This window comes from Stegostoma tigrinum, chromosome 5 (genome assembly GCF_030684315.1).
Source record: "Stegostoma tigrinum isolate sSteTig4 chromosome 5, sSteTig4.hap1, whole genome shotgun sequence".
Classification (NCBI taxonomy): Eukaryota; Metazoa; Chordata; class Chondrichthyes; order Orectolobiformes; family Stegostomatidae; genus Stegostoma; species Stegostoma tigrinum.
This window is the reverse complement of record NC_081358.1, coordinates 93877180-93905073: the sequence shown is the minus strand read 5'-3', so window position 1 is coordinate 93905073 and position 27894 is coordinate 93877180. Positions and strand designations below refer to the sequence as shown.

Below are 27894 nucleotides of genomic sequence, written 5' to 3'. Positions count from 1 at the left end.
GATTATTAAAAAAAACACTTTAATGTTCGGCCAATTTGAGGGACATACTGCAAATCCACTTTGACCCTTGGATACTAACACACAAACATTTATATAAATTATAACATCTCATTTCAAGAGTTTTACCTCTTGTTTTCATCATAGTCAAGTTCCATTATTTCTGGCTGCCTTCTATTTAAATGAAAGTTTAAAAGATGTCATCTTGGAAGAGGATATTTTAGCATTTATGAGAAATAAATGAAAAGGTAAACTTGACTGGCATAATATCATTTAGAATATATCTGTTAATATTTTACATGCTGCAATGCAACTGGGATTGAAAGCCAAACAGTTTGTGAAAGACAATTCTCCCTGCAACACTCTCCAATTGTATCTTATTTAATGGCATGACATCAGAACAATAAGAATGCATTTAAAAGCATATTCATATTTATATCTTTGGAAAAAAAATCACAATCTATTTAAATCATCTTTATTTGCGTTGCTGCATTGCTCACAGTAATCCTCTCTAAGGCCTTTTCACAGGGCTGGGGCAACCAGAGGAGAGTAGTACATTTCCTGTTTCTGTTGTGAATTGACTGCAGTGATCCAGTTCCCAGCATGAGAAGGTAAAGCTAAAAGTAGTTCACACACACAATGTTGTCACCAGATACAATGCCGTTTTCTTCCTCTTTAGATTCTCACAGGGCACAGTTAAAAAAAAATGTATATCCAAGGCCTTGAGGTGAAATCTTAATCACTGAGCTCTCTAGGGATTCTTGAATCATGTCTACTTGTAGAAAGGAGGGAAAGGGAAAATTGCTTTACCACCGAAAATTGTAACCTGAATGTCCTTTCTTTTGAGAAACAGGCTTTGAAACAAGAAGATACATGGCACCATCTTCATCCCTTGATTTCCGCTCCATTTCTCTCGCCATAAACAAGTAAGGCTTCTCCCAGTGCACAAAATATGAGGCTGGAGAGAGAGACAGAGAAAGCAAATTACATCATTAGTTCAAACTCAAGTTATTTGGAGGCAATAAACTGAGATTAGGGATACATTGTTCTCACTGGGGCTAACGGAGTAAACTCATTGCTTTGGTGTCAGATGAATACATTATGAGCATACTGGCCCCTCAATTAGAAGATTGTGATCGCAATCCTCAGAGATGATAGGCCGACACTTCACAGCAGGATTGAATCAGTGCTTCAAGAGGGACTGGCTTTCAAAATTGCAAAGCTACGACATGGTCTTAAATAAAAACAGAAACTGCTGGAGAGCTCAGCAAGGCTGACACCATCTGTGGAGGGAACAACAAAATTAACATTTCAATTCTGGATATAACTCTTCTTCGGAACTTGCCTCCAGGTCACCCGACATTATCCTCCGGATTTGGCAGATGTGAAATATTCTAATAGCTGTGATCAAAGAAGAGGACCGATAGCTCTGGGTAACATTTATTACCAAACAATAACACTAAATAGCACAGAAATTAACTGGTCATTTGGGTTTATTTGCTGTTGGTGAGCTTTTGGGAGAGAATTGGCTGCAGTTTTTAGTGATCTGAAAGTAATGAATTAAGTAGAAGTTTCTTTGTGACTTCATGAGGTCATGAAAGGCACTACTGAAATGTAAGTCAAATTAACAATGATATAGTACAGAAGGTAGCTGCTTGGCCTACTGGGCAGTATGTGGTTCCTGCCCAGGCTGCACAGCCACCAAGAGCCCTGCGTTGCCTTTTTTGTTGGGATAGCCCACATGGGTAGAAATTAGGTTGACTGAGAGCTTCCTGCCAATAAGAAGCATAACTTTTCATGCGTGGCAATGTCACTTGGGAGGCGATAGGTGCTGCAGCCCGCCTGAGGCCAGTGATTGGTAAGGTACGTGGTGACAGGGGATTGATGGCAGTGGGGTACAACAGGAGAGGTTGGCAGCAAAGGCAGAGGGATGGATCCCTGCCCCTATGGCAAGTCCCTCAATTAGACTCACAGTGCCTTAGAATGAGGGACGCCTTACTCCATGGAACCTGTGAGTAACCCTGACAAGAGTTTAAATTTTGAGGCTCTCACGTGGTGAGGTGCTCCGCTATTTCTGGGTTAATGCCAACTATTGTGGCATAAGACCCTTAAGTGAACTTTATCAGAGCAGTCATGGGGCCTGCACCCACCACCAGCAGCAAAATCAGTATGTTAGAGGGAATTAAAATCCACCCATTTCAATTCAACACTCGCTTTTTTCTCTGTTGTAAATCTTCCCTTTGCAGTGGCCACCATATTCATGTTTTTCATATGATTTCAAAGAATTTCAGGACTCCGCTTGAAAAATTGTTTACAGTTGAGATCTGCATCTTCCTATCTAACAGTGAGCAATTTCTCTGGCTCTCTCAGAAGCTTTTCTGCTGGCTATTCTCGCTTTCATTGCTCCATTCTTGTCACTGTGGCTAGCATTACAAAATCTTACCATTTATTTCACTGATGCTTTTGGAACACTACAGTTTTTTCCTGACTCATACTTCTCAATCTTGATTCTCTGTTTCTTCCGTTCCCAAGTGAATTACCAACTGCTTCCCTGAGCTGTCTTGCCTTCCCTATTCTATTAGTTTTTGCACCAAGGAATTTCTCATTTCAACACCAAGGCCCCGCCCCTTTCAAGGGGTGAAAAAGATCATCCCGTGTAGAACAGGATTCACTATTGTTAGTTCTGTACTTCTAGCCAAGACAAATTTATATCTGTAAATACTCCTTGAAAGGAAATATTTGTTATTCTACATCGCTTCCGGTCTGACTCATTCAGTAATCTAAGGTGAAGCCACATTCTGTAAACTTAGATTTTTATTATCCTGCTGTCAAGACTTAGCAAGTGTGATGTGTGTAAACCTGCTGACGATGTGAACTTAGTTAGGGATGTAACTCACATCCCATAAATAAAAACAAAACTCTGATTAAAAAAGAACAATCCAGACCGTCCTCCTTGTTATTCTGAATGCAAGCTACTGATGAAATAGAAGCTAAGACTTTGTGGATACAGTTTATTATCTATTCAGTCTTACAGCTCCTTCTTCACATCACTTCCACATTCCCCCTTTATTCCTTTCATTATTTTTTCCAATCAACATTTTTAGAAATACTACTAAACACCTTTTGCAGGTGGACTTGAACTTGGGTCTCCTGACTCTGTTCTCCTATATAGGTGTCTAATCAATGAACCTCAACCACTAGTTTCTCTATTGTCTATTTTAACATCCCTTGCCATACCATCAACCTCTACATTCAACATTTTGCCACCCCCAATGCGACCTCATGTTTAGCCTTTCGGCATTTGCAAAGGGATTACTGATTAATGACTCAATGATATTCTTGTACTGTTTTCCCTTGCCCCCAGTTCTTGCTCCCCTCTCCCCTGTACCCTCCCATCTGCTGCACTGTCACCTCGTCCTATCCTCTATCCAGGGCCCCAACCCCATGCTTTCCAGGTGAAAAACAATTGACTTCTTCCAACCCGCTGTATTTACAGCTTGTAAAGATAGATTGGCTGATTGCTCTGCTGCATATCCCCATTCAGCCTGTCAGCAACAGCGACCCCGATCTCTGCTCATTTGCCATTCTAAGTCTTCAACCTAGCCCCACTCTGTCATTGCCTTCTAACCATTTCTGTATGTAGCTTCAATCCAAATTTGAGCAGCAGAACATCATTTTTTAAATTGGCATTTTATAGCCATACAGTCATACAGCACAGAAACAGGCCAACTCCTCCACGCCAATCAGGTTTCCTTCCTAAACTAAACCAGTCCTACTTGCCTGTATTCAGCCAAAATCCCTTTAAATCTTTCCTCTTCATGTACCTGCCCAAATGTCGTTTAAATATTGTAACTCCACCAGTCTCAAACGCTTCCGCTGGCTGTTCATTCCATATACTCACCACCCTCTGTGAGAAAAGTTGGCGCTCAGGACCTTTTAAAATCTTTCCCCTCACCTTAAATCTGTGCCTTCTAGTTTTGAGCTCCCCTATCCTGGTGAAAAGACCTTTGCTATTCACCTTATTTATGTCCCTGATGATTTTATAAACCACCATAAAGTCACCCCTCAACCTCTTATGCTCCAGGGAAAAATTATCCCAACCTACCCAGCCTCTCCTTATAAGTCAAACCCTCCATTCTCATCCCCCTGCTTGCAAATTTTTTCTGCACCCTTTCCAATTTAATAACATCCATCCTTTGGCAGGGCATTCAGAACTGTGTACAGTATTCTAAAAGTGGTCTTACCAATGTCCTGTACAGCTGCGACACAACATCCCAACCTCTATACTCAATGCCAATAAAGTCAAGCATGCCTTCTTCACCACCCTGTAACATTACTTTCAAGGAACTATGTAGCCGCACCCCTAGTTCTGTCTGTTCAACAAATCTGCGCGGGGCTCTACCATTAACTTTGTAAGCCCTTCCTTTGTTTTCCTTTATCAAAATGTAAGACCTCGCATTTGTCTAAATTAAACTTCATCTGCCACTCCTTGGTCATTGGCCCAGCTGATCAAGATCCTGTCGTACCCCTTAGAGAAGCTTCTTCACTGTCCACTACACCACCAATTTTGGGGTCATCCACAAATTTACTAACCATGCTTCCTATATTTTCATCTGAATCATTGATATAGGTGACAAACAACAGTGGACCCAGCACCGCTCAACCACCACTTCAATTCTTGATTACAATGGAACTTTGCTAATGGTGTACCAGAGCTGGGAACAGGTTTGGTCCAGATTAGTGCTTAGGGTGGAGATGGTGACTAAGGTTTTGTTGGGCTACCAGGGAGGGGGTCTTGTTGACTGGTCAAGGAACCAGCAGGGATCCCACCTTTGTTCCATGGGGGCAGCTTGATGGGATTTTAAGATGCCTTCCCCACAACAGAAGTCCTATCCATCGACAGGTGCCAGTCGTTGCTAGTGCATCAGCCAGAGCAGTGACAGGTAATGCATCCATCTGAGCCCTGGGTTCATTACAGGAGCCCAAATCAAAACTAAGTGAAGGTGGGATGGGGGTCATAGGGTGGGAGCCATGGTAGAGGGAATAGAATATCCTGTATTGTCACATGTATTCAATACAAAATACAGTGGCAAGTGTGTGTCGTTGCCGTACATAGGTGCCATTCACATTAACTTTGAATAAAATAAAGAAAGCTTACTTAAAGAGAGCCTAACTGTTTCTTCTCCACTGTTACATAATGCCACCATCTGAGTCCCACTCAGTGCTTCCCAGCCCATGCCATGCTACCACCAGGGGCACCACACCATGCAGTCCTCTGCAGATGTTGTCATTGCTCCAGAGCCCATCAAAGCCATGTCCTGCTGAACAGCTCTAACAGTTAAAGTTCCAGAAAAAAGAAGGGAAAGAAGGAAAAAGAAAATAAATGTAGACAAAGAGAACCAGCCTGGAAACAGGAGCCTGTGATAATGGGAACTGCAGATGCTGGAGAATCCAAGATAATGAAATGTGAGGCTGGATGAACACAGCAGGCCCAGCAGCATCTCAGGAGCACAAAAGCTGACGTTTCGCGCCTAGGCCCTTCATCAGATGAAGGGTCTAGGCCCGAAAAGTCAGCTTTTGTGCTCCTGAGATGCTGCTGGGCCTCCTGTGTTCATCCAGCCTCACATTTTATTATCTTGGACACAGGAGCCTGTATGCTGTCTACTCTGGCGCTGCCTGCTGGAGCGGAGGTGAGTTGCAGACAAAGGCAAAGGGGTAGATTAAAACTGCTACCCCTCAGACCACTGCTGGGTCTATCAGCTGGGCATACAGTGCCCAGACGCTAGCAACTATATGGCCTACTAAGGGAACAGGAAAGCTGTGCAGCCTCCACCTTGTCCCTGAGTTACCACTCAGTTGTAATGGGTTACACAATCATCAATATCAATCAAGTCATTAGTGAACTAAGCAACTTCCTGGGTCAGCCCCTTCCCTCCCATCTGACTTTGTTCCACTGATATTCCTGGACCATTAGATGGAACCTTCATTACTTTGCCACATTGTCCATCCTTTGCTCTTCCTCTGTTTTACTGGTCTAGTGACTTGACTGAGAGCCAGGAGGAACTCACTGTCTATGAGATCCTCGATTGGCCCAGTTCAAAAGCTCAATCAGGGAGCCCTGGCTGACAGATATAAACAGGAGATTCAGAAGGTCTCCTCAGTCTAGCGACTGGCCCGGAGCTGGCTGGTCAGAACGCATGTACTGTGCATATGTAAATAAAGGATAACTTGGGGACAAGATACTGGCCTCTATGCAGTAATTTCAACTGTAGCACCCAATAATATCTCCTCTGGACTTTCATTATCATCTTTTTTAGTCTGCTATTTAATCATTTTCTCCCTTTCCACAATCTTTTTTTAACTTCTCCTGTACCTTTTCACCTGCCGTTGTATTAGCCTAAAATATTGTCTACCTTTTCATGGAAAACGAAAGAAGTACTATACCCAGGTCTGGAAGACATACTCCCCGGCACACTTAAGGGAAAAAGGGGAGGAGATAACAGGGGTAGATATCTCAAGAATGGGTATGGAGCTGTTCACCATTTCACTTTTAACAAGAATTGAAATTCTTCGTTAATGGGTTAAGAAGTTTTTAAATGTTAAATTCCATAATAGTTCTAACAGTTCAGTTCCCTATTAATTAGCTTACTTCCACAACAATATGAATAAGCTGCATTCATAGGAGAGAAGTGGTGCCAAAGAACTGGTAGGCAGCCCCTGCTGGTCATTTTTACTTAAAGGGAGATGAAGCAAATTCTGGAAACAGTGGACTGCCAGCTTAACACTAGTGACAGGAAGGATACGTGAATCTACACTCTCAGAAGTGACAGAAAAGCATGAAATGACTGATGCAGAATAACAAATTCGGATTCTGAAAGGCTAGGTCACGTTCAACTAATGCGATCAAATTCTTTGGAGAGGCAATGGAAAGTATAGACAAAGGAAATTAAATGGATGTCAAAGACTGGTTTTTCAAATTATTTTTTAAGGAACAACACATGCTCATGACAAAGTATAGGGCATGTAGAGTTAGAGGAAATGTAAGTGACAGAGTATCACATCAGCTGGAAAGTTCAGGGGAGATGGTAGTCATCTAGATTGGAGGACTATAAAACAGTGTTTCTCGAGGATTTGTACCAGCAATACTGTTATTCATAACTGACATTGGGATAGTGGATATGGGAGATTACAGATAAAATTGCAACAAATCACAAGATTATGCATAAATTGCACTCTCTAATGCGACACTTTTCACTGTATTTCGTGACAAGATCCACATGACGATAAATAAACCAAATTAAATCAAAGATAAACTATGTGCTCTGGGCAGTGGCAAATGAACTTTAACCTAGATAATGTGAGATGTTGGATTTGGTAGGAAACATCTTCTGTACTACAGGAAAAATTCAGAAATGAAGTGGCATAGACTAGCAAAGGGACCTAGGGATACAAGTGAACAAGTCCATGAAACCATTTTACAGGTCAGGAAGCAAATGACAATGCAAACAAAGCACTGGGATTTATTTCTAAGGAGGAGAAAATTCAGACATGGTGAAGTTATGAGGTTGTTGTCTTGCGTGCTGAGCTGGCTTGTTCTCGTTCAGACGTTTTGTCACCATGCTAGGTAACATCATCATTGAGGCCTCCGATGAAGCGATGTTGTTCCACTCTGCTTGGAATTAATACTGTCCCGTCCGTTATGGTGAGTAGTGTCATTTCTAGTTTTGTTCCGTCCGGGTTTGTATATGGGGTCCAATTTTGTATGTTTGTTGATTGCATTATTGGTTCAGAGCCATGCCTCTAGGAATTCCCATTTGTGTTATGTTTGGCTTGTAGCCCAAACCAAACATAGACATGCATGGGAATTCCTGGAGGCATAGTTCTCAATCCATAATGCAATCAACAAACATATAAAATTGGACCCAATGCACAAACCTGTACGGAACAAAACCAGAAATGACAGTAGTCACCATAACGGGCCAGACAGTATAAATTCCAAGCGGAGTAGAATAACATCATTTCATTGGAGGCTCCACTGCTGATATTACCTGGCATGGTGACGAAATGTCTGAATGAGAACAAGCCAGCTCAGTCAGCAAGCCAACAACCTCACCCACAACGTGAGATATTATCTTTGCTATAACCTTAAAGTAGTGTTGTTACATTAAATGTGTATAGGGCCAGTCCACACTTGCAAGTAAAAGCTAAATACTCTGGATGCTGAAAATCTGGTACTTCGAAACTTTACAGCCTCTGGAACTCAATATTGAGTTGAGTTTCACAACTGCAGAGTATAATCTCTTTACTATATTTTCTTACATCGCCACTCTACCTCACTGTGTCTTGTTTATATCTTCTTAGCTTTGACCCATTTTCTCCTTTTTACGACTAACATTATGCACATTTTAAACATCCTTTACCACAATTATCACTGTCTTTGTCTTTTGCTCCGGGCACATTCATCAGTTCCACCTGCTCCCTCTCTGCCTACAGCATAAAAAAAACATTTTCAACCTTCTTCAGTTCTAAGAAGGGTCATACTGAGCTTGAAAAGTTAACTCTGGTTTTCTCTCTCCATAGACTCTGCCAGACATGCTGAGTTTCTCCACTTTCTGATTTTACTCTGCACTTAGGAGTACTGTGCACAGTTCATGCCATATTAAGAAAACTAAATATAGGGAAAAGTGTAAAGAAGATTTATGTCTTAAGTAAGAAAACTGAGAGATTATTCTATTGGAAAGACTAAACAGGCTGGGGGACCTTTGTTAAAATGGCTGAGAAGATCTACAGGAGACTTGACAGAGATCTTTCCATTTAGGAAGAGGTGGGCCAGGCTGACGTGGAAACAATATTCCCAATTATGGAAAAAATCCAAAACCCGCAATTGTGAATACCAGATAATGATGAACAAATGGAAAAATATTAAGCGGTTTCTTTACTCAAATAACATTTAAAATGGAGAACTTGCTACCACAGGGCTTGGCTGAAGTACTTTACCTAGATGCTTTCAAAAGAAAAATTGACATGTACATGAAATAAAAAAAAGGAACACTACCAATTCTCTAAGCGTGTCTTCGAATGCGGTACCTTTTTAAAACTTTTCTTCCCAAGAAGGCACCCTTTGTAAACAGTGTGTTCCAGCTCAAGCAGGAGGAAAACTGACAGTTCAGTCAGAGAAAGACTGATGAGAGGGATAGATTTCTGCCAAAATTCTGCAACTCCCTTCCCTCAAGCACTGTACCTACACCACAAGGACTGTAGCAGTTCAAGAAGGCAGCCTACCGCCACCTTCAGGACATTCAGAGACAGGCCTCATCTGTGGTCTATCTAGTGCTGCCCCATTAATAAATAAATAAAATTGATGAGCTAACAGTCCTACAATTGTTTTGACACACTCCAGGAGGAGACCTACCTCATTCAAGCTCTGTGACATTGGCAGCGCCACCAGAAGAACCCCGCCCATGGCCGACGGAACCCCGCCCACGGCCGACGGAACCCCGCCCACGGCCGACGACATCATCGCTCCGCCCACAACCTCCACAGCCTGTAACCCCAGAGGAGACAGCCACCCTGAGCCCTGCCGAATCTTCACCATCCCCCCAGACCTCCCACTGACTGAGGACGAACGGTCAGTCCTGAGCAAGGGGCTCACCTTTGTCCCCCTACAACCACACATCAACGAATACCAGTCACGGTCGGACATAGAGCAGTTTTTCCGCCGTCTTCGCCTGCATGCCTACTTCTTCAACCGGGAACCCAACCCTCCTTCCACTGACCCCTTCACCCGCTTCCAACACAAGTCCTCCTCCTGGACACCACCCCCAGGCCTCCTACCCTCCCTCGACCTCTTCATCTCCAACTGCCGTCGAGACATTAACCGCCTCAACCTCTCCACCCCTCTCACCCACTCCAACCTCTCCCCCGCAGAACGGGCAGCCCTCCGCTCCAACCCCAACCTCACCATCAAACCCGCAGACAAGGGTGGCGCAGTGGTAGTATGGCGTACTGACCTCTACATCGCCGAGGCCAGACGCCAACTCTCCGACACCACCTCCTACCGCCTCCTCGATCATGACCCCACACCCGAGCACCAAACCATCATCTCCAACACCATTCATGACCTCATCACCTCAGGGGACCTCCCACCCACAGCCTCCAACCTCATTGTTCCCCAACCCCGCACGGCCCGTTTCTATCTCCTTCCCAAAATCCACAAACCTGCCTGCCCTGGTCGACCCATCGTCTCAGCCTGCTCCTGCCCCACCGAACTCATCTCCACCTATCTGGACTCCATTTTCTCCCCTTTGGTCCAGGAACTCCCCACCTATGTCCGTGACACCACCCACGCCCTCCACCTCCTCCAGGACTTCCAATTCCCTGGCCCCCAACACCTCATATTCACCATGGACGTCCAGTCCCTGTACACCTGCATTCCGCATGGAGATGGCCTCAAGGCCCTCCGCTTCTTCCTGTCCCGCAGGCCCGACCAGGCCCCCTCCACCGACACTCTCATCCGCCTAGCGGAACTCGTCCTCACACTCAACAACTTCTCTTTTGACTCCTCCCACTTCCTACAGACTAAGGGGGTGGCCATGGGCACCCGCATGGGCCCCAGCTATGCCTGCCTCTTTGTAGGTTACGTGGAACAGTCCATCTTCCGCACCTACACAGGCCCCAAACCCCACCTCTTCCTCCGGTACATTGATGACTGTATCGGCGCCGCCTCTTGCTCCCCAGAGGAGCTCGAACAGTTCATCCACTTCACCAACACCTTCCACCCCAACCTTCAGTTCACCTGGGCCATCTCCAGCACATCCCTCACCTTCCTGGACCTCTCAGTCTCCATCTCAGGCAATCAGCTTGTAACTGATGTCCATTACAAGCCCACCGACTCCCACAGCTACCTAGAATACACCTCCTCCCACCCACCCTCCTGCAAAAATTCCATCCCCTATTCCCAATTCCTCCGCCTCCGCCGCATCTGCTCCCACGATAAGACATTCCACTCCCGCACATCCCAGATGTCCAAGTTCTTTAAGGACCGCAACTTCCCCCCCACGGTGATTGAGAACGCCCTTGACCGCGTCTCCCGCATTTCCCGCGACACATCCCTCACACCCCGCCCCCGCCACAACCGCCCCAAGAGGATCCCCCTCGTTCTCACACACCACCCTACCAACCTCCGGATACAACGCATTATCCTCCGACACTTCCGCCATTTACAATCCGACCCCACCACCCAAGACATTTTTCCATCCCCACCCCTGTCTGCTTTCCGGAGAGACCACTCTCTCCGTGACTCCCTTGTTCGCTCCACACTGCCCTCCAACCCCACCACACCCGGCACCTTCCCCTGCAACCGCAGGAAATGCTACACTTGTCCCCACACCTCCTCCCTCACCCCCATCCCAGGCCCCAAGATGACATTCCACATTAAGCAGAGGTTCACCTGCACATCTGCCAATGTGGTATACTGCATCCACTGTACCCGGTGCGGCTTTCTCTACATTGGGGAAACCAAGCGGAGGCTTGGGGACCGCTTTGCAGAACACCTCCGCTCAGTTCGCAACAAACAACTGCACCTCCCAGTCGCAAACCATTTCCACTCCCCCTCCCATTCTCTTGATGACATGTCCATCATGGGCCTCCTGCACTGCCACAATGATGCCACCCGAAGGTTGCAGGAACAGCAACTCATATTCCGCCTGGGAACCCTGCAGCCATATGGTATCAATGTGGACTTCACCAGTTTCAAAATCTCCCCTTCCCCCACTGCATCCCTCAACCAGCCCAGCTCTTCCCCCCCACCCACTGCATCCCAAAACCAGTCCAACCTGTCTCTGCCTCCCTAACCGGTTCTTCCTCTCACCCATCCCTTCCTCCCACCCCAAGCCGCACCCCCAGCTACCTACTAACCTCATCCCACCTCCTTGACCTGTCCGTCTTCCCTGGACTGACCTATCCCCTCCCTACCTCCCCACCTACACCCTCTCCACCTATCTTCTTTACTCTCCATCTTCGGTCCGCCTCCCCCTCTCTCCCTATTTATTCCAGTTCCCTCCCCCCATCCCCCTCTCTGATGAAGGGTCTAGGCCCGAAACGTCAGCTTTTGTGCTCCTGAGATGCTGCTTGGCCTGCTGTGTTCATCCAGCCTCACATTTTATTACCACCAGAAGAAGTGGCTACTGCCAGTACTACAACTTAGGCCAAGGTAGTGTTAGAGATGGATGCGGACCTCCAAGCAAGTCTCAGATCTCACCGAGTCCCAGGTGGCAGGCCTTGGTGAGGGAAAGGGGATGAGGCATGTTGGGCCAGGTGCTGGGAGGTTAGGGGGTTGGTTGTGGTATTTAGTTGTGTTTTATTGCTTCTAAAAACAGTATACACTACTGAAAAACCCCAACTTGCTGGAATATGTTATCATGCAGCCTGTGCAATCAACCAATGCAGGAAGTCAGCAAATGTCAGGGTACTGAGGAAGGGTCACTCGACCTGAACCATTAACTCTGATTTTCTCTCCACAGATGCTGCCAGACCTGCTGAGCTTTTCCAGCAATTTCTGCTTCTGTTTCTGATTTACAGCATCCACAGATTTTTTTTTGTTTTTTTTTATTAAGTCAGGGAGCACCATCATCTTGTGAAGAGTGACAGTAATGCTGAATTCTCTCCCATAAGAAATAGTGCCTGGAAGCCCGATTAATAATTCAAGATCCAAGACAGATAGATCCTTGTGAAGCGATACCGAGCCAAGACAGATGGATGAAGTTAGGTTACAAATCAGCCAGACTCTCGGTGAATAGCAGAGCAGGTGTGAAAGGCTGGATGGTGCTCTCTTGTTCATAGGCACGACACACAATGCTGCTGCTTTCAGATCATTCAATTGTTTTGTCCGCTCCTGCTCACCATAACACATCTGAAACAGTCAACTTTTCGGCTTCTGCAGAGTTGTTATTCTTACGCCTAATTAGAATTGCAAGTCGGAGATGACATAATACACGTAAATAGATAGCAATCTCAGCAACATTTCTGACATATCACTGTTTATGACCTGGTCTGGTGAAGTGGGACAAATTTAAGTGGAATGGCATCAGGCCAGAAGTCTTATCTCAATAAGTTATCATGCCAAGTCCTGTACTGCAAATATAATCAAATGTTCAGTGACTGGACAACATTCCAAATTACAGGCCAGGTTTTCTGAGGAGTGGCAATTTGCTGAGACTGCCTCCCTGTTCCTTTTTGACAAAAGGAGAGAAGTCCACATTCCTGAGTGGAGATTCCAGTCAGACTCTCTAACGGGATACAGATCCATACTTCCATTCTGACTGTTCTTTCAGAGCACAGAACTATCAGAAGATGGCAAGTCATACCCTCAGTCAGCTGCTGTATTCTGAAACACAATGGTCCAGAATCACAAGCAGCCTCTCTGACAGTTGCTGTCAAATGAGAAGTACATGGTATGAGGTTAGGACACTAGGAGGGTAGGGTGCCAGGTTAAGTAAAAGGGCATGTTGGGTTCTGACAGGTGAAGGAGAAGATGTGCAGAGCGAGGAGAGGGTGGTGTGGTTTAGCCCTGTGGGATGAATGAAGGTTGGGTCCTCGGAGCTGAAAGAGGTGAAGGAGGTGTGTTCCAGGAAGTCAGGGTAAGGGGGTGTAAGTAATCTGAGTTAGGTGCAGTTGGGGTGTCTGTGAGTTAATGTGAGTCATTGATCAGGATTTAAACTGTGTATTTCTGCTATAACGCGTTTTGTTAACGCGAATTGGCCGTACCGTGACTGATAAATAGTAGACAATGTTTGGATAGCGCAAACTTTCTACTGTACAGTATAACAATTTCCCTATAATATGATTTTTTACTGTGTGAGGTCATGCAAGAACGCAACTATCACGTTATGGTAGAAATAACTGTACTTTTCCTAGGTAACCACTAATTTCTTGGGAATCATCTAAATTCTTTGATATAAATGGATACTTTTGAGATATTTGGGTGTAGGGAAATTGCACAGTGTAACTTCAATTTCCTATTCAATTCCATCAGCATTTGCAGTGATGGGAACTCTGCAGAAATTCTTAACTATGCTAGAAAGACGACAGTTTGGCCATCGGAAAATCCGGGACATTCCGTTTATTTTGAATTTAAGGTATCTACGTTTTAGAAAGTTGGGTTATGGGATACATTCATTTGATAGCATCTTTTTAGGTTGTGAGATACACCCATTACTATCATAGCCAGTATTTGTTGCCCATTCTTGCTGTTGAATGAATTGGCTCTCTAGGCCATTTCAGAGTGCAGTTAGGAGTCAATCACATTGTTGTGAATGTGGAGAGACATGTAGACATGACTTGGTAAGAATGGCAGATCTCCTTAAGGGCATTAATGAAGCAGATGAGTTTTTAAAATAACAGTTGACAACGGTTATATGGTTATCCTTAGACTGGTTTTTAAATTCCAGATTTTACTGAATTTAAATTTTACCAGCTACCGTGGCGGAATTTAAATCACAACATTAGTCTCAGGATTACCAGGCCAATGACAATGTCACTGCACTATCAGTTCCTGTCGATTTTAAGGCACTAATGCAATGATAATATCAGAGATTTCACTGGCAGCAGAATCAAACAGCTCGTATTGCACTGATCTCTAAGTATCACATGGTAAGCTGCAGTATTGCATACAGGATGAACAAACTGATTTATCTGACCAGTAAATGTTGTGCAACTGCATCCTGCATGTAATAAACAACAGTTTTACTATGTTGCAAATAACGTGACGCTTTTTCTTTAGAAGTTAAATTGCAGAAATTCTGTTTGTGTTGACTGGTCTATTTTGTCAGCAATACCAGTTCTGAAATCCACTTCAGGAAGAATGAATACACCAAATCACTATACGATTATTTACCATCATTTGTCTGCTGCTTAGCCCAGCTAAATTTTTCTGAAGAAGGGTCCCGGCTGAAACGTCACTTTTCCTGCTCCTCTGATGCTGCTTGGCCAGCTGTGTTCCTCCAGCTCCACACTGCCTTATCTCTGACTCCAGCATTTGCAGTCCTCACCAACTCTAAGTCTCACTTATTTTTGTTTTCCCCTGGCATTAGCAGATTACTCGTGTCTAACAATCTTGTCTGGGTCTAGTAATCAGTTATTTTCAAATTGTTAGTAAAGCAACACAAAATGGAACTGTGCAACTTGCTACAGGGAATGAGGAAACTTGCTCCTTATGTTTTGAATTTTTCTAATGTGAGAGAATAGCAAACTCTTCATTAGGGGAGATTTATCATAAAGTTAAAGGATAAGATGGTGATTGCATTTGCTCTATATGGATTGATCACCTGCTTTCCAGCCTTTGATCTTTCATTTTGTGAGAAAATGGGATTTGTGTTAAACACTTTGAATAACACTTTGTTTAGAAAAAGCTTTTGCAATATTAGATGTATAGCTCAAAGATAATAAAAGCATAAAAGAAATTGAAAATGCTGGTGTGGCCCATGTATTAGAATCATTGGCTGGAATATCCTGTCTTATTGGCGAATTTGCTAATAGATAATCCCACCAACTTCCAAAGGGAAACTGCTACTTACTGCATGGCACGTTCCCTCCAAAACTTCAATCTCAGCAGACAAAAGTCACCTTTCATTGGCCTAACAACATGAGGAGGGAGGATGATAGAGTTCTGTGTGGCATTGCCTGCTAGAAGACAATATATTTTCAACAAATGGCAGGAGGAGCAGATACATTAGGAGCTGGAATCTGCTCAGGTTTTTCATTGTCTCTTTGGAAGTGTTGCATGCTAGCTGATCCTACTGCCTTCAATTTTGACTGCTCTTTTGTCCAGGTGTAAAATGACATTGGTCGGAAGCTTTTACACAAATACAGTCCTGACTGTAATTTAGCTGTGACTCAAGGAAGAACATAACCATGGTTTCCCTATCAAGCAAACAGGAAAAGGATCTATGATCAGCAGAGACCAAATAAGGTAAGCTCCTTTATGTTCCTTGTGGATCTAGGTGGAGTCAGTTGACTCCTGATGACCTCATGAAGTGCAGACCTGCTCAAATCAGGCTTCCTCCACTTCAGTCCCTTGAGATCTTGTCTTGTAGAATCCCTACAGTGTGGAAGCAGGCCAGTTGGCCCATCAAGCCCATGCCAACCATCCAAACAACATGCCATCAGACTCATCCCCCTACGCTATCAGTGAAACCCTGCATTTCCCATCGCTAATCCACCTAGCTAGTACATCCCTGCTCACTAAGGCAATTTAGCATGGCCAATTCAACTAACCTGCAAATCTTTGGACTGTGGGAGAACACTGGAGCACCTGGGACAAACCCATGTAGACATGGGGAGAATGTGCAATCTGCACACAGACAGTCGCCCGAGGGCGGAATCAAACCCAGGTCCCTGGCGCTGTGAGGCTGCAGCGCTAACCACTGCGCTGCCCTGTGGTGGCAAGCTGGCCAACTCCTCCCACTTGAACCTGAGTGTCTCTTGTCAATCAGTTCCACATCCTGTCCATAACCGGGTGGCATACAGATCAGATCTGGTTGTTAAAATTACCTTGAAATCAGCCTGCTGAGTGCAGTGCTCAGCTTTATTAAGTTAACAGCCTGAATTCTGCTCCAGATTAATATTGCAGATTGTGCAGCCAGGTCATGGAATTAATAATGAAAGCAGTATTTTGCTGATGTAACAAATTTACAGAATGACCATGAGGCCTGTTATCGTTATTTAAGCCAGTAGAATCTCCAATCCAGAAGTCCAGAATGTGGACTCAAGAAATTTAGTGCCAAACAGGTTTACCATGGGAACCAAAGGACAGGGAAAATGTCTTCGATGGGAAATAAAACTACAGAAGCTGCACCGCAAATACCAAAAACACAAATCACAGATCCTATCCCAGGACAACTCTCAAAATGATGCAGCTGAGAGAAACAGTCACAATGGAAGAGATTGTCTGATAAAATCTTCATGTGAATGAGGCTGGTCCTGAGTGCAGTGCCAGGATGTTTGACAAGTGCCTTTGTTTCAGTGCTGTACTCGAAATCAACGCCACAAACAATCAGATGTAAAATGCTGAAAGAAAGCTGCTGAACAGCTAATCTCTACATGATTCACAGAAGATCAGAAGAATTTTTGGGATGACGTTGAGCTTACGATTGTGGGGAACAGGAAGATTCATGGCTGCTGGACAAAAAAACAGAAGAGTTGACCACAGTGGAACTTCTGAGTCATGTTAATTTTCAGAAAAAAAATATTGCAACATGTTCCCTGTACCCATTGGATCCAAGGGCCTGTGAAACAAGCGATTCCTGCCGATATTACGAAATGGAATTGTTTCTTAAAATATCTTTCAGTTTTTATTACTTCTACCAGGAATGTGAGAAGTTTAAGTGGAGAAGAACCTTCAGAGCTCGAAGACAGTTAAATTTGTAGAAAATCAGTTTTTGTTTTGAACATCATCTTACATTCCCCTGATATTTGTTATATTTAACAACAATTACAAGAACTCTGGGAAGTTCACGTCCTCAGGATTTATGTTAAGTTGTACAAAAGGGAATAACGAGTTATACCTGTGCGTTATTTCATTTTGTTTCACTTTAGTATCTACTTTGGAATGTGAACAAGAGAATTCTTGACTTCACTGATCCAGTTCAATGTTGCCATTCTGAGAGACTTGCGAGGGTTTGAGTGAATACAGTTGGACCATTGAGATACCATTAAGACAAAATGGATCCACATCCAGCAGGGATTAAACTCTGTCAAGGTGACAATAAGGACTGCTAATGCTGGAAACCACAGCCTATAGGTCGAAAATATTTCGGGCCGCAACCCTTTGTCGGGACTGAAGACAGGCTTCGGTCTGAAACACTGACTTAGCTACTCCTCGGATGCTGTCTGACCTGCTGTGCTATTCCAGCTTCACACCATTAAACTCGGTCTCTCTTTCTGGTACAATCTGTCACTAACATCAAGGGGAAAATTGAATACGTACTCAGGTTTGGAATTCCACGATTGAAGCTCCACGTCTAACAAGAAGCAAAAACTCTTAAGCATTTTAAAATGTCTCAATAGTACCATTGCTGCAGCTCCCAAGACAGAACTGGCACTGACCATGTTTTGCTAACACACCCACAGTAATAGTACACACTAGTCCAAACCATCAATATTGAGCACAACTGTATGTTCAAAAGCTGGGTTGACTCAATATGACTCAGCTCTTGGGTCAGAAATTAAGATTTCATGCTCTTTCCTGGGACTCTCAGTGTCAGTGAACTTTGTTTCAGTTGCCTTTTCTATCAGAATCTGAAACACAAGGACTGAGCCTGAAAAGTTCATTCTATGTATATCATCAAGCAACACGTGATGACTTTCATGAAATTTACACTTTTGCTTAATTCATACACATAGCAACACAAATTAGGAGCAGAAGTAGGCCACTCAGCCCTTCCAGTCTGCTCCAGTATTCAACAAGATCATGGCTGATCTGCTTATGTTTTGAATTTCACATTCCCATCTACCCCAATAACTTTTGATTCCCTTGCCTAAGAACAATCTACCTACCTCTGCCTTTAAAATATTTAATAACTCCATCTCTATCATGTTCTGAGGCAGAGTTTAGAAGTTGTACAATCCTCCAGCAGAGAAAAAAAATTCTCATCTCTGTTCTAAGGGGGCAACCTCTAACCATCTATAACCTTCGTACTGATTGATTCTCACATCTTTCAAGCTATCATTTTCTGTCTTACTTCCTTTTACCCTTTTTGAATACAGGAAATAAATTTCTACTTTTTGTCCAACTGAACTCTTCCAAAATCCAGGGAAATCTTGGGAAATCAGCACCAAACCATCTACCAGCCTGTTAGCCACATCTTTTAAGACCCTGGGCTGAAGTGTAACAGGAAGCAGTGACTTGTCAGCCCATAGCTCTACTTGATTGCAGTGCACCGCTTCCCAAATGGTTGTAATTTCCTAAGTTCCTCCCTCTCTTCAACCTCCTGATTTACAGCTAGTACTGCTACGGTTAACTATATAAGTATGCCAGCTGAGGTGATCTGGGATACTAGACCAGACAGTAGATCAATACTGAAGCAGTGGCAGACAATTAAAGGGATAGTTTGGAATATTCAGAATATCTACATCCCTACTATTAAAAAAAAATCCTCAGGGGTTGATCCATCATCTGTCGTTAATAAAGAAGTTAACCAAAGCATCAACTTAAGGAAAAAGCATTTGTGTGAAAATGAGTGGCATGGGAGTTATTTTGACAGAACATAAAGAACAGCAGAATGACTAAAATATTAAATCAGAAGAAAGAAATTACAGTATGAGATGAAGCTAGCCTGAAAAGTAAAAGCAGTATCCAGGACCCAATCCTTGTCAGCTTGCAGTCTATGTAATGACCATCAGATCATATTTATTTACTACAATGTGCCCCATCAACTTGTTTGCTTTCTGATGAATGCTATATACATTCAGACACAGAGCTTTTAGTTCTGTCCTTTTGTTAAATTTACAACATCTAGAGGCTTGACTGTTGTGTATTCTTAGGTTTATTCTGTGTGTCACTTCTCATCATCCCTTGGCCCACATTTCTGATATTATTACTTTTCTCTCCTACCTCCACTGCCTGTTGATTTCCTACATCTACTCAGGCCTGATCCCTCAACCTCTTGGCTAGTTTAAAGCCCTCTTTACTTCCCTAGTTATATGATTTGTTAGAACACTGGTGGCCCCCACATAGCTCAGATGGAGACCATCCCAATATCTCCACTAATAATGTCTGTATGCCACATTCTGAAATCCACCTCCCCCACTCCAATCTTTCAGCAATGTGTTCAATTTACTAAGCTCATGTGCCCTCCACTGTTTGGCGTATGGCTCAGGTATTAACCGAGATTGCCTTTGAGGTATGCTCTTCAATTTGGTGCCTAGCTCCTCACAGTAGAACTTCTAATTGGGATCTTCCCAAATGGCATTGAAAATTTCTTGCTTTGTAGATCAATACTGGACTGAAGTTGAGGACCTTACCACCATCTCAAAAATCATGGAATTGATCAGTGAAAACTGATAATTCCAATTTCAAAGATTTGGAAGAGTCCCTCCCATTGGAAGCTCACTATTGGGGAGTGAGACTTTTGGCACTTTTCCATTACTTTAACTCTGTTGAAGTATTTCCGAGGGAAGCTGAAGGTAAGGCTGAAGCATTCGCAGCAATCTTCAACCAGAAGTGCAGAGTGGATGATCCATCTCGGCCTCCTCCAGTGGTCCCCAGCATTACAGATACCAGTCTTCAGCCAATTCAATTCACTCCACGTGATATCAAGAAACAATTGGACACACTGGATACTGCAAAGGCTACAGGCTCTGAAAACATTCCGACAATAGTACTGAAGACCTGTGCTCCAGAATTTGCCACTCCCCTAGACAAGCTGTTCCTGTACAGTTACAACACTGGTATCCACCTGACAACGTGGAAAATTGCCCAAGTATGTCCCATACACAAAAAGCAGATCAAATCCAACCCAGCCAATTACTGCCCCATCAGTCTTCTCTCGATCATCAGTAAAGTGATGGAAGGTGTCATGAACAGTGCTATCAAGCAGCACCTGCTCAGCAATAACCTGCTCAGTGATGCCCAGTTTGGGTTCTGCCAGGGTCACTCAGCTCCTGATCTCATTACAGCCTTAGTTCAGACATGGACAAAAGAGCTGAATTCCAGGAGGTGAGGTGAGAGTGACAGCTCTTGATATCAAGCCTGAATTTGACAGAGTGTGGCATCATGGAGCCCTAGCAAAACTGGAATCAATGGGCATCAGGTGGCAAACTCTGCAGTAGTTGGAGTCATACCTGACACATTGGAAGATGTTGTAGTTGTGGGAGGTCAATCATCTCAGCTCCAGGGCATCTCTGCAGGAATTCCTCAGGGTAGTGTCCTAAGTCCAACCATCTTCAGCTGCTTCATCGATAACCTTCCCTCCATCATAAGGTCAGAAGTGGGGATTTTTGCTGATGACTGCACAATGTTCATCACCATTCATGACTCCTCAGATACTGAAGCAGTCCATGTTCACATGCAACAAGATCTGGACAATATCCAGGCTTGGGCTGACAACTGGCAAGGAGCATTCGTGCCACACAAATGCCAGGCTATGATCATCACCAATAAGACACAATCTAACCACCGTCCCTTGAAATTCAATGGTGTTACCATCACCGAATCCCCCACTATCAACATCCTGGAGGTTACCATTGGCCAGAAACTCAACTGGGCTCACCACGTAATCAGAGGCTACAAGAGCAGGTCAGAAGCTAGGAATACTACGGCGAGTAACTCACTTCCTGACTCCTCAAAGCCTGTCCACAGCCTACAAGGCACAAGTCAGGAGTGTGATGGAATACTTTCCATTTGTTGCTCCAACACTCAAGAAGCTTGACACCATCCAGACAAAACAGCCCAATTGACTGGCATTACATCCACAAACATTCACTCCCTCCATCACAAACATTCAGTATTAGCAATGTGCACTATCTACAAGATGCATTGCAGAAATTCACCAAAGATCTTCAGACAGCACCTTCCAACCCATGACCACTTAGGTCTAGAAGGACCAGGGCAACAGACATATGGGTACCTCACCACCTTCAAGTTCCCCTCCAAGCCACTCACCATCATGACTCGGAAATATATCGCTGCTCCTTCACTGTCACTGGGTCAAAATCCTGGAATTCCCTCCTTAGTAGCATCATGGGCCAACGCATAGTAGGTAGCCAGCAGCGGTTCAAGAAGGCAGCTCACAACCACCTTCTCAAGGGCAACTTGGTTTGGGCGAGAAATGCTGGCCAGCTAGCAATGCCCAAATCCCACAAATGAATAGAAAAAGGTATTTTATTTACATTTAGAAACATGTCCAGCTCATTTTTTTTAGAAAGATGATACACCCCTACTCTTTCTCGCACTTTTAAAAGAAATTTGCTTAAATAAATGGGCTGCCCACCCTTGCACACCCACTAATGTCGACCATGTTATAACACAGGCAGGGTAATACTGGGATCAGATGAGTTTGAACAAGCTCATTGTGAGCGTGCTATTTATTTCATCACATGGTCACACTCTGTGTTCTGGTGGTGCACTCAGAGCTGGCTGTTTGACTTATGATGAGGTACATCCAATATTCTACTGTTATTTCAATTATTACCTTGCCAATTTCAACAATCACTACCGTCTGCACCAGAAACTGAACAGGTTTCTCAAAGTTATAGTTACAAAATATTCAGTGTTGTTGACAGTCATTTAAAATTTATGCAATAGTGCCCACTTTTGAGAAGAAAAAAGAAATCTTTCTTGACAGTAAAATAGAATCCTATATACATGAAATAGGATCTAATGCTGTTTGAGGTGCGACACAAACAGCATTACAAATCCAATGTATCACAGCTCTCGGGATATTGTTCGTAATTCAACTCAATGCGAACTATTTCCAAACACCAGTGAGTTCTTTCCTTGAACAATCAATCATTCCAGCTCGCTGCTGCACATCTCGTTTGTCACATCCCTCCGCACTAAGGAGACGGTGACTAGTGTGTCCCTTTATAAATTACTAGTTAGTGCCCATTACTTGGCACCACACTTTAATAAGGTTACCGAGACCTTGGAGCAAATGTAGAAAGATTTATCAGGGATGAGGGATGTCAGTTATTTGGAAAGAAGCTAGGGTTGTTTTCCTTTGAGCAAAGAAGGCTCAATAATGGCCGTGTCACTAGACTAGTAATTGCTTTTACACTTCAATGCTTCACCTCAGGCTACACCTTAAACTCTCATTGCTGCAGCAAGGACACAGTGCGCTCAGGGACACACATCCAGCAAACGGACTGGACCAAACTATCCATCCGGCACTTCACTTGCAGTCACAGTGCTCTGTTGCTAGGAGCTGACCCGGATGTGCACAGAATCCCAACCGTGCATTATCTTGCCTTCTCACATCTGCCCTCTGGTTAGAAATACCAGAATTGTACTACGGCTGTCTTGACATGCTGTGTAGGGGAGACACAAAGCCTGGGATCCTGTCATGTTGTCAGCAGGTCTCAGTCAAGTCAAAGGGTTAGACTTTGTTCCAGGGATCCTGCCACGGTGAGTCAAGGGCAGCCATTGATGCCAAGCAACTAGAGTCAGGTGTTTTCTTCATCCACCCACTTTGGGGATTGCTTTCCACCCACAATGAAAGAGAGGCAGGTATTATAGGGAGGTGTAAGTGGGTGGTACCGCTATTACTGTTGGTGCAGGTGGGGACATATCCTGATCGGGTAAGTAGGCAGTGAAAGAGCATGCAGGGTTAGTGGTGCCAGGGGTTGGGTTGGGTGACAGTGAGGACGGAAGATGATGCAGGGGATAGTGAGAATGGTAGAACATGAGTCTTGGTGGAGTGTGGATACAGTAGAGGAGTGAGTGTGAGGTACTGGAGAGATGATGGTGGACACTGGCCTTCTTCTAACAGTTTATGGGCATTTCACCAGATGGCTTCAATGAGGGATGGCAATCTGGGACCATGCTGGCATAGGCTGATGTCATAGCCTACACCTGTTAGTTCTAGGGGACAAAGAAGTCCTGGGTCAGCAACTGCCTGCCCAGGAGGACCTTCAGGACTCTGCCCACAATGTGGGAACCAAGTTACCCCTATCTGTCATGGTCAGGGCAAATGCCAGCGAGTGTGTGAGGCAGCCCTGGACGGACAGTGCTTGTCCAGGTGCACACCAGCCTTTCAAAGGTAGCACAGGTACAAGGGATGCCAGTGAAATCCAAGATATCCCAGAGCGAATTGTTTTGGGAGTGGCACAAAGTAAGATGGGGTGGAAATCGGATGTGAGACCCCCTATGGGAGCAAGGTACGCAATTAATCATGCGAATCGGTAAGATACATGGAGAGAACTCATCCAGTCTTGCAACGACAAACATTCCAAAAAAAAAACACGATGCAACTTGGAATTAGTCAAAATAAGATCTTAAATGGGCTACCCCAAATTTTTAATGTCATCCCTAGTTTTAGACTCTGCCACATCCACCCATAAAAGAGCCTCATAAGGTCTTCACAGAATTGTTACAGCCCACTTGGCCCATTTCACCTGCACTAATTCTATTACCTGGTGCTAATCTCCTTCCTTTTCCCCATATCCCTGCACACCTTTTTGATCCAAATAACCATCCAATGTCCTCCTGAATGCTTCATATAATCTTATAAGTTCAATCAATTCTTAAGCTTGTAAACTCCACTGGATGCAAGCCTAGCCTGTTTAGCCTTTCCTAGTTAGACAAGCCATCTATTCTAATGTACTAATGCAGTAGACCTTCTCTGAGCTGTTGTCCTTTGTTATTGCTCCAGAGCGGTCTCACCAATAAACAAAACATAACCTTTCTACCAGACTCCCCTCGCAGTGAGCAGTAACATTCCATTCACTTTTGTGAGTACCTGCTTGTACCTACGTTCTAACCTTTGTGACTGATGCACTAAGACACAAGTAAGTGAGAGAGAGGAGAACCCGGAGACATGCACTGACCCTTGAAACAGTGAGAGGGAAGAATCCTGTACTTTGGAAGCAGCACAAAGGTGAGGGCAGCAGCTTCGCAAACAGCCTGAGAGAGCAGAGGGTCCACTGCTTCATAATGAGTGAGAGACAAAGCAGGGAGAGCAAGAGAAACAGAGCGGCTTGAATAACTTCATAAAGAGCAGTTGAGATAGCACAGCCTCAGCTACTTCTGAAACAGTACAACAGACCAGGGAAACAGCAGAGTGGCTCTGAGCCGAATCAAGCCTCAGTTACCAAGGCATACCAGGGAGTGGGTAAAATCCTTGGGCACTGTCTTTCAGCGGCAGTAACAGTCCTTTAATTATGTGCTTCAAATTTGGTCTGTGGTCAGGGACAGGAGGCTGTGACTACGAACAAAGCAGGTATGGAGACAGGTTTTAGCTTTGGAGGAGCCTTGGCCAGTGGTCTTGTCCAACAGGTTCGAGGTTCATGTTCCTGGTCTGGACAAGAGCACAGGCAACATGGAGGATGAACAAACTTATTAAGTACAATGGTACAGAATGCCATTCAAGCACAGGGATAAAAGAGAACTGTAGTAGTAATAAAGGATAGACTCTATAGGGATAATATTCTCTGTAAAGACAGAGAGACCCAAAGGTTTCGATGCCAAGGTTCAGGACACCTCTTCTGGACAGCAGAAGTATGCGGACTGGTAGGTGAAGATATCAGCAAGGGAATCGAGAGTTACAGGGAAAAGGCAGGAAAGTGAAGCTGAGGATTATGAGACCAGATTTGAATGGCAGAGCTGATTGATCGACTGAATGGCCTACTTCTGCTGCTAAATCTTCCGGTTTTCGAGGAAGGCTGCATTTGTCGTGGCCCACATAGGTACCAATGGGGTAGCTATGACTAGGAAAGAGCTTCTGCTGAGGGAACAAGAGCAGATTGAGACTAAATTAAAAGTCAGAACCACAAAGTTAATCATGGGATTACTACCCTGGTCAAGTGCAAATTGGTGTTTTGTAAATAAGATTAGAGATGTAACTGTGTAGTCCAAACACTGGAATGGGAGAAATGGGTTCTAATCCATGGGACACAGGCAGCAGCCCTGTTGGAATGAGCTTCAAATGAACAATGCCAGGACCAGCATCGTGGTGAATTGTATAGCTGTTTAGTTGAAGGAGTTGAAGTAAGGTTCAAAAATCACAAAGAAAGGGGAGAGCAGAGGTGCAGGATAGTGAAAAGGTGAACAATAGTCAGAGTAACAGGAAGGGAGGAAAACATAAGCAGAAGGGTGTAGCATAAATTAGAACCAGAATAATATCAATGTAAAAATTCAAACCTTAAGGTTCTGTATCAGAATGCACACAGCGTATGTCAGAGGATTGTTCAGTTGACAGCCCAAACATAAATAAAGGTACATGACCTGCTAGCTATTGCACAGAAGTAGTTGCAGGCTGACCAGGATTGAGAACTTAATATTTAAAAACGACTTGTGTACCAGAAAAATAGTCAAAAAGGAAAAGGAGGTTGGGTAGCATTGTTAATAAAGGATGGTATTAATGCAGTGCTGAGTGCTGATTTGAGGCAGAAGATTGTTATGTGGAATATGTTTGAGTGGAAATAAGGAATAGCAAGAGAGCAAAGTCATGCGTGGGTACTGTTTCTGATTGCCAGAGAGTTTCTTCATAAAGTATAAATCTGCATATATTGGAGACTTGTAAGAACAACATTCCAATTGTCATCGGTGAATTTAATCTGCATATTGACTGGACAAATTAGATGGGCAAAGGCAAATTGGAAGACAAATTTGTAGAGAGCATCAGGGATTGTTTTTAGAGCGATATGTTACACAACTTACCTAGAACCAGGCCATTTTAGATGTAGTATGTATAAATTAGGTAAGATTAATAAGAGATCTTAAAATTAAGGATCACCTGGGGGCTAGTGATCATATCAATCATGGAAGAACTTCAAACACAGTTTGAGGAAGTACAACTGAGGACTCAAACCACATCTCAATCACATCCTCCATCAGTCTCCTCTGCTCCAGGGAAGACAAACCCCAGCCTATCCAGGCTCTCCTCATAACTAAGACCTTCCTGAGGCTGGAACTACACACAGTATTCCATCTACGGCCTAATCAATGTTTTGCAAAGTTGTAACAAGACACCCTTCCTTCTATATTCTACATACTGGCCAATGAAGGCAAGCACTGTGTATGCCTTCTTCACAATCCTGCGTACTGATGCAGACACCCTTAGGAATCTATGGACACCAAGGACACTTTGTTCCTCAGTGTTCTCTAGGAGCCCAATGCTAATTTGTGTATCAAAATTCTTTGAAGATTAAACAAGCACAGTAGATAAAGGGAACTGGTATATGTACTGTATTTGATTTCCAGAAGATACCACAACAAAGGTTTTATACAGGATAGGAGTTTACAATATTGGGCATAATATTTTGGCACGGATTGTGGATCAGTTAACACGGAAGGTGAAGAGTTGGGATTAATGGGTGTTTTTCAGGTTGGAAATATGTAGCTAGTGCAGTGCAACAGGATCAGTCCTAGGACCTTAATTATTTACTACCTACATCAATGATTTGGGAGAGGAGGGCACAGTGCAATGTATCCAAGTTTGCTGATGATTATAAAAATTGGTGGGAAGGCATGTTCTGATAAGCACATACAGAACCAAGACACAGATAGGTTCAGTGAGCGGGCATAATCTTGGCAGGTGGAGTTTAATGTAGAGAAGTGTGAGATCAAGCATTTTGGTAGGAAGCATCAATGTGCAAAGTATTATTTAAATGGAGACAAGCTCCAAAAAAGTGCAACCTAGAGGAATCTGGATGTTCTTGTTCATGGACATTAGAAGTTATCACACAGCAAATTACGAAGGCAAATTGAACTTTGTTGTTTCTAGGGGGGCTGGAGTTTAACATTAGAGAATACTTGTTACAACTGCAGAGTGTTGGTGAGGTTGCACATGGGGTGCTGTGTACAATTTTAGTCCCATTGTTTAAAAAAAATGTACTGCCATTGGAAATTGGTCAAAAGAGAGATTCACCTGGTTGATGCTTGGGATGAAGGGGCTGCCTTATCAAGAATGGCTGACAAAGCAAGACATTTATTCATCAGTGTATAGAAGTAGGGAAGCTGTTACTGTAACATACGAGATTCTGAGGAGACTTAGCAGAGTAGATGTTGAGGTGTTTCCACCTATGAGGAAGTCTTGAATTCAGGGGCATAGTTACCAAACAAGGGAACACTCATTTAAAACAGAGATGCAAAGGAATTTCTTTTCCCAGTAGGTCGTAAATTTCTGGAATTCTCAACCTGAGAGTGTTTTCAAGGCTAGGTCACAAAGTATCTAAAGAGGAGGT

The 27894-nt window shown here is 43.9% G+C and overlaps 1 protein-coding gene across 8 annotated transcripts in view; it reads right to left on the bottom strand.

The window, feature by feature from the left end:
• Positions 1–27894, bottom strand: part of LOC125452058 (transmembrane protein 241-like) — a 141024-nt gene continuing 113130 nt past the window's right edge. For 6 of the 8 annotated variants that reach the window (XM_048529988.2, XM_048529986.2, XM_048529983.2 and 3 more), the window contains one exon: positions 1–955. In XM_048529988.2, coding sequence (XP_048385945.1) covers positions 770–955 — 186 coding nt within the window. In that variant the 3' untranslated portion in view covers positions 1–769. The remainder of the gene's footprint in view (positions 956–27894) is intronic. The other 2 variants (XM_048529984.2, XM_048529989.2) reach the window with 1 other exon arrangement.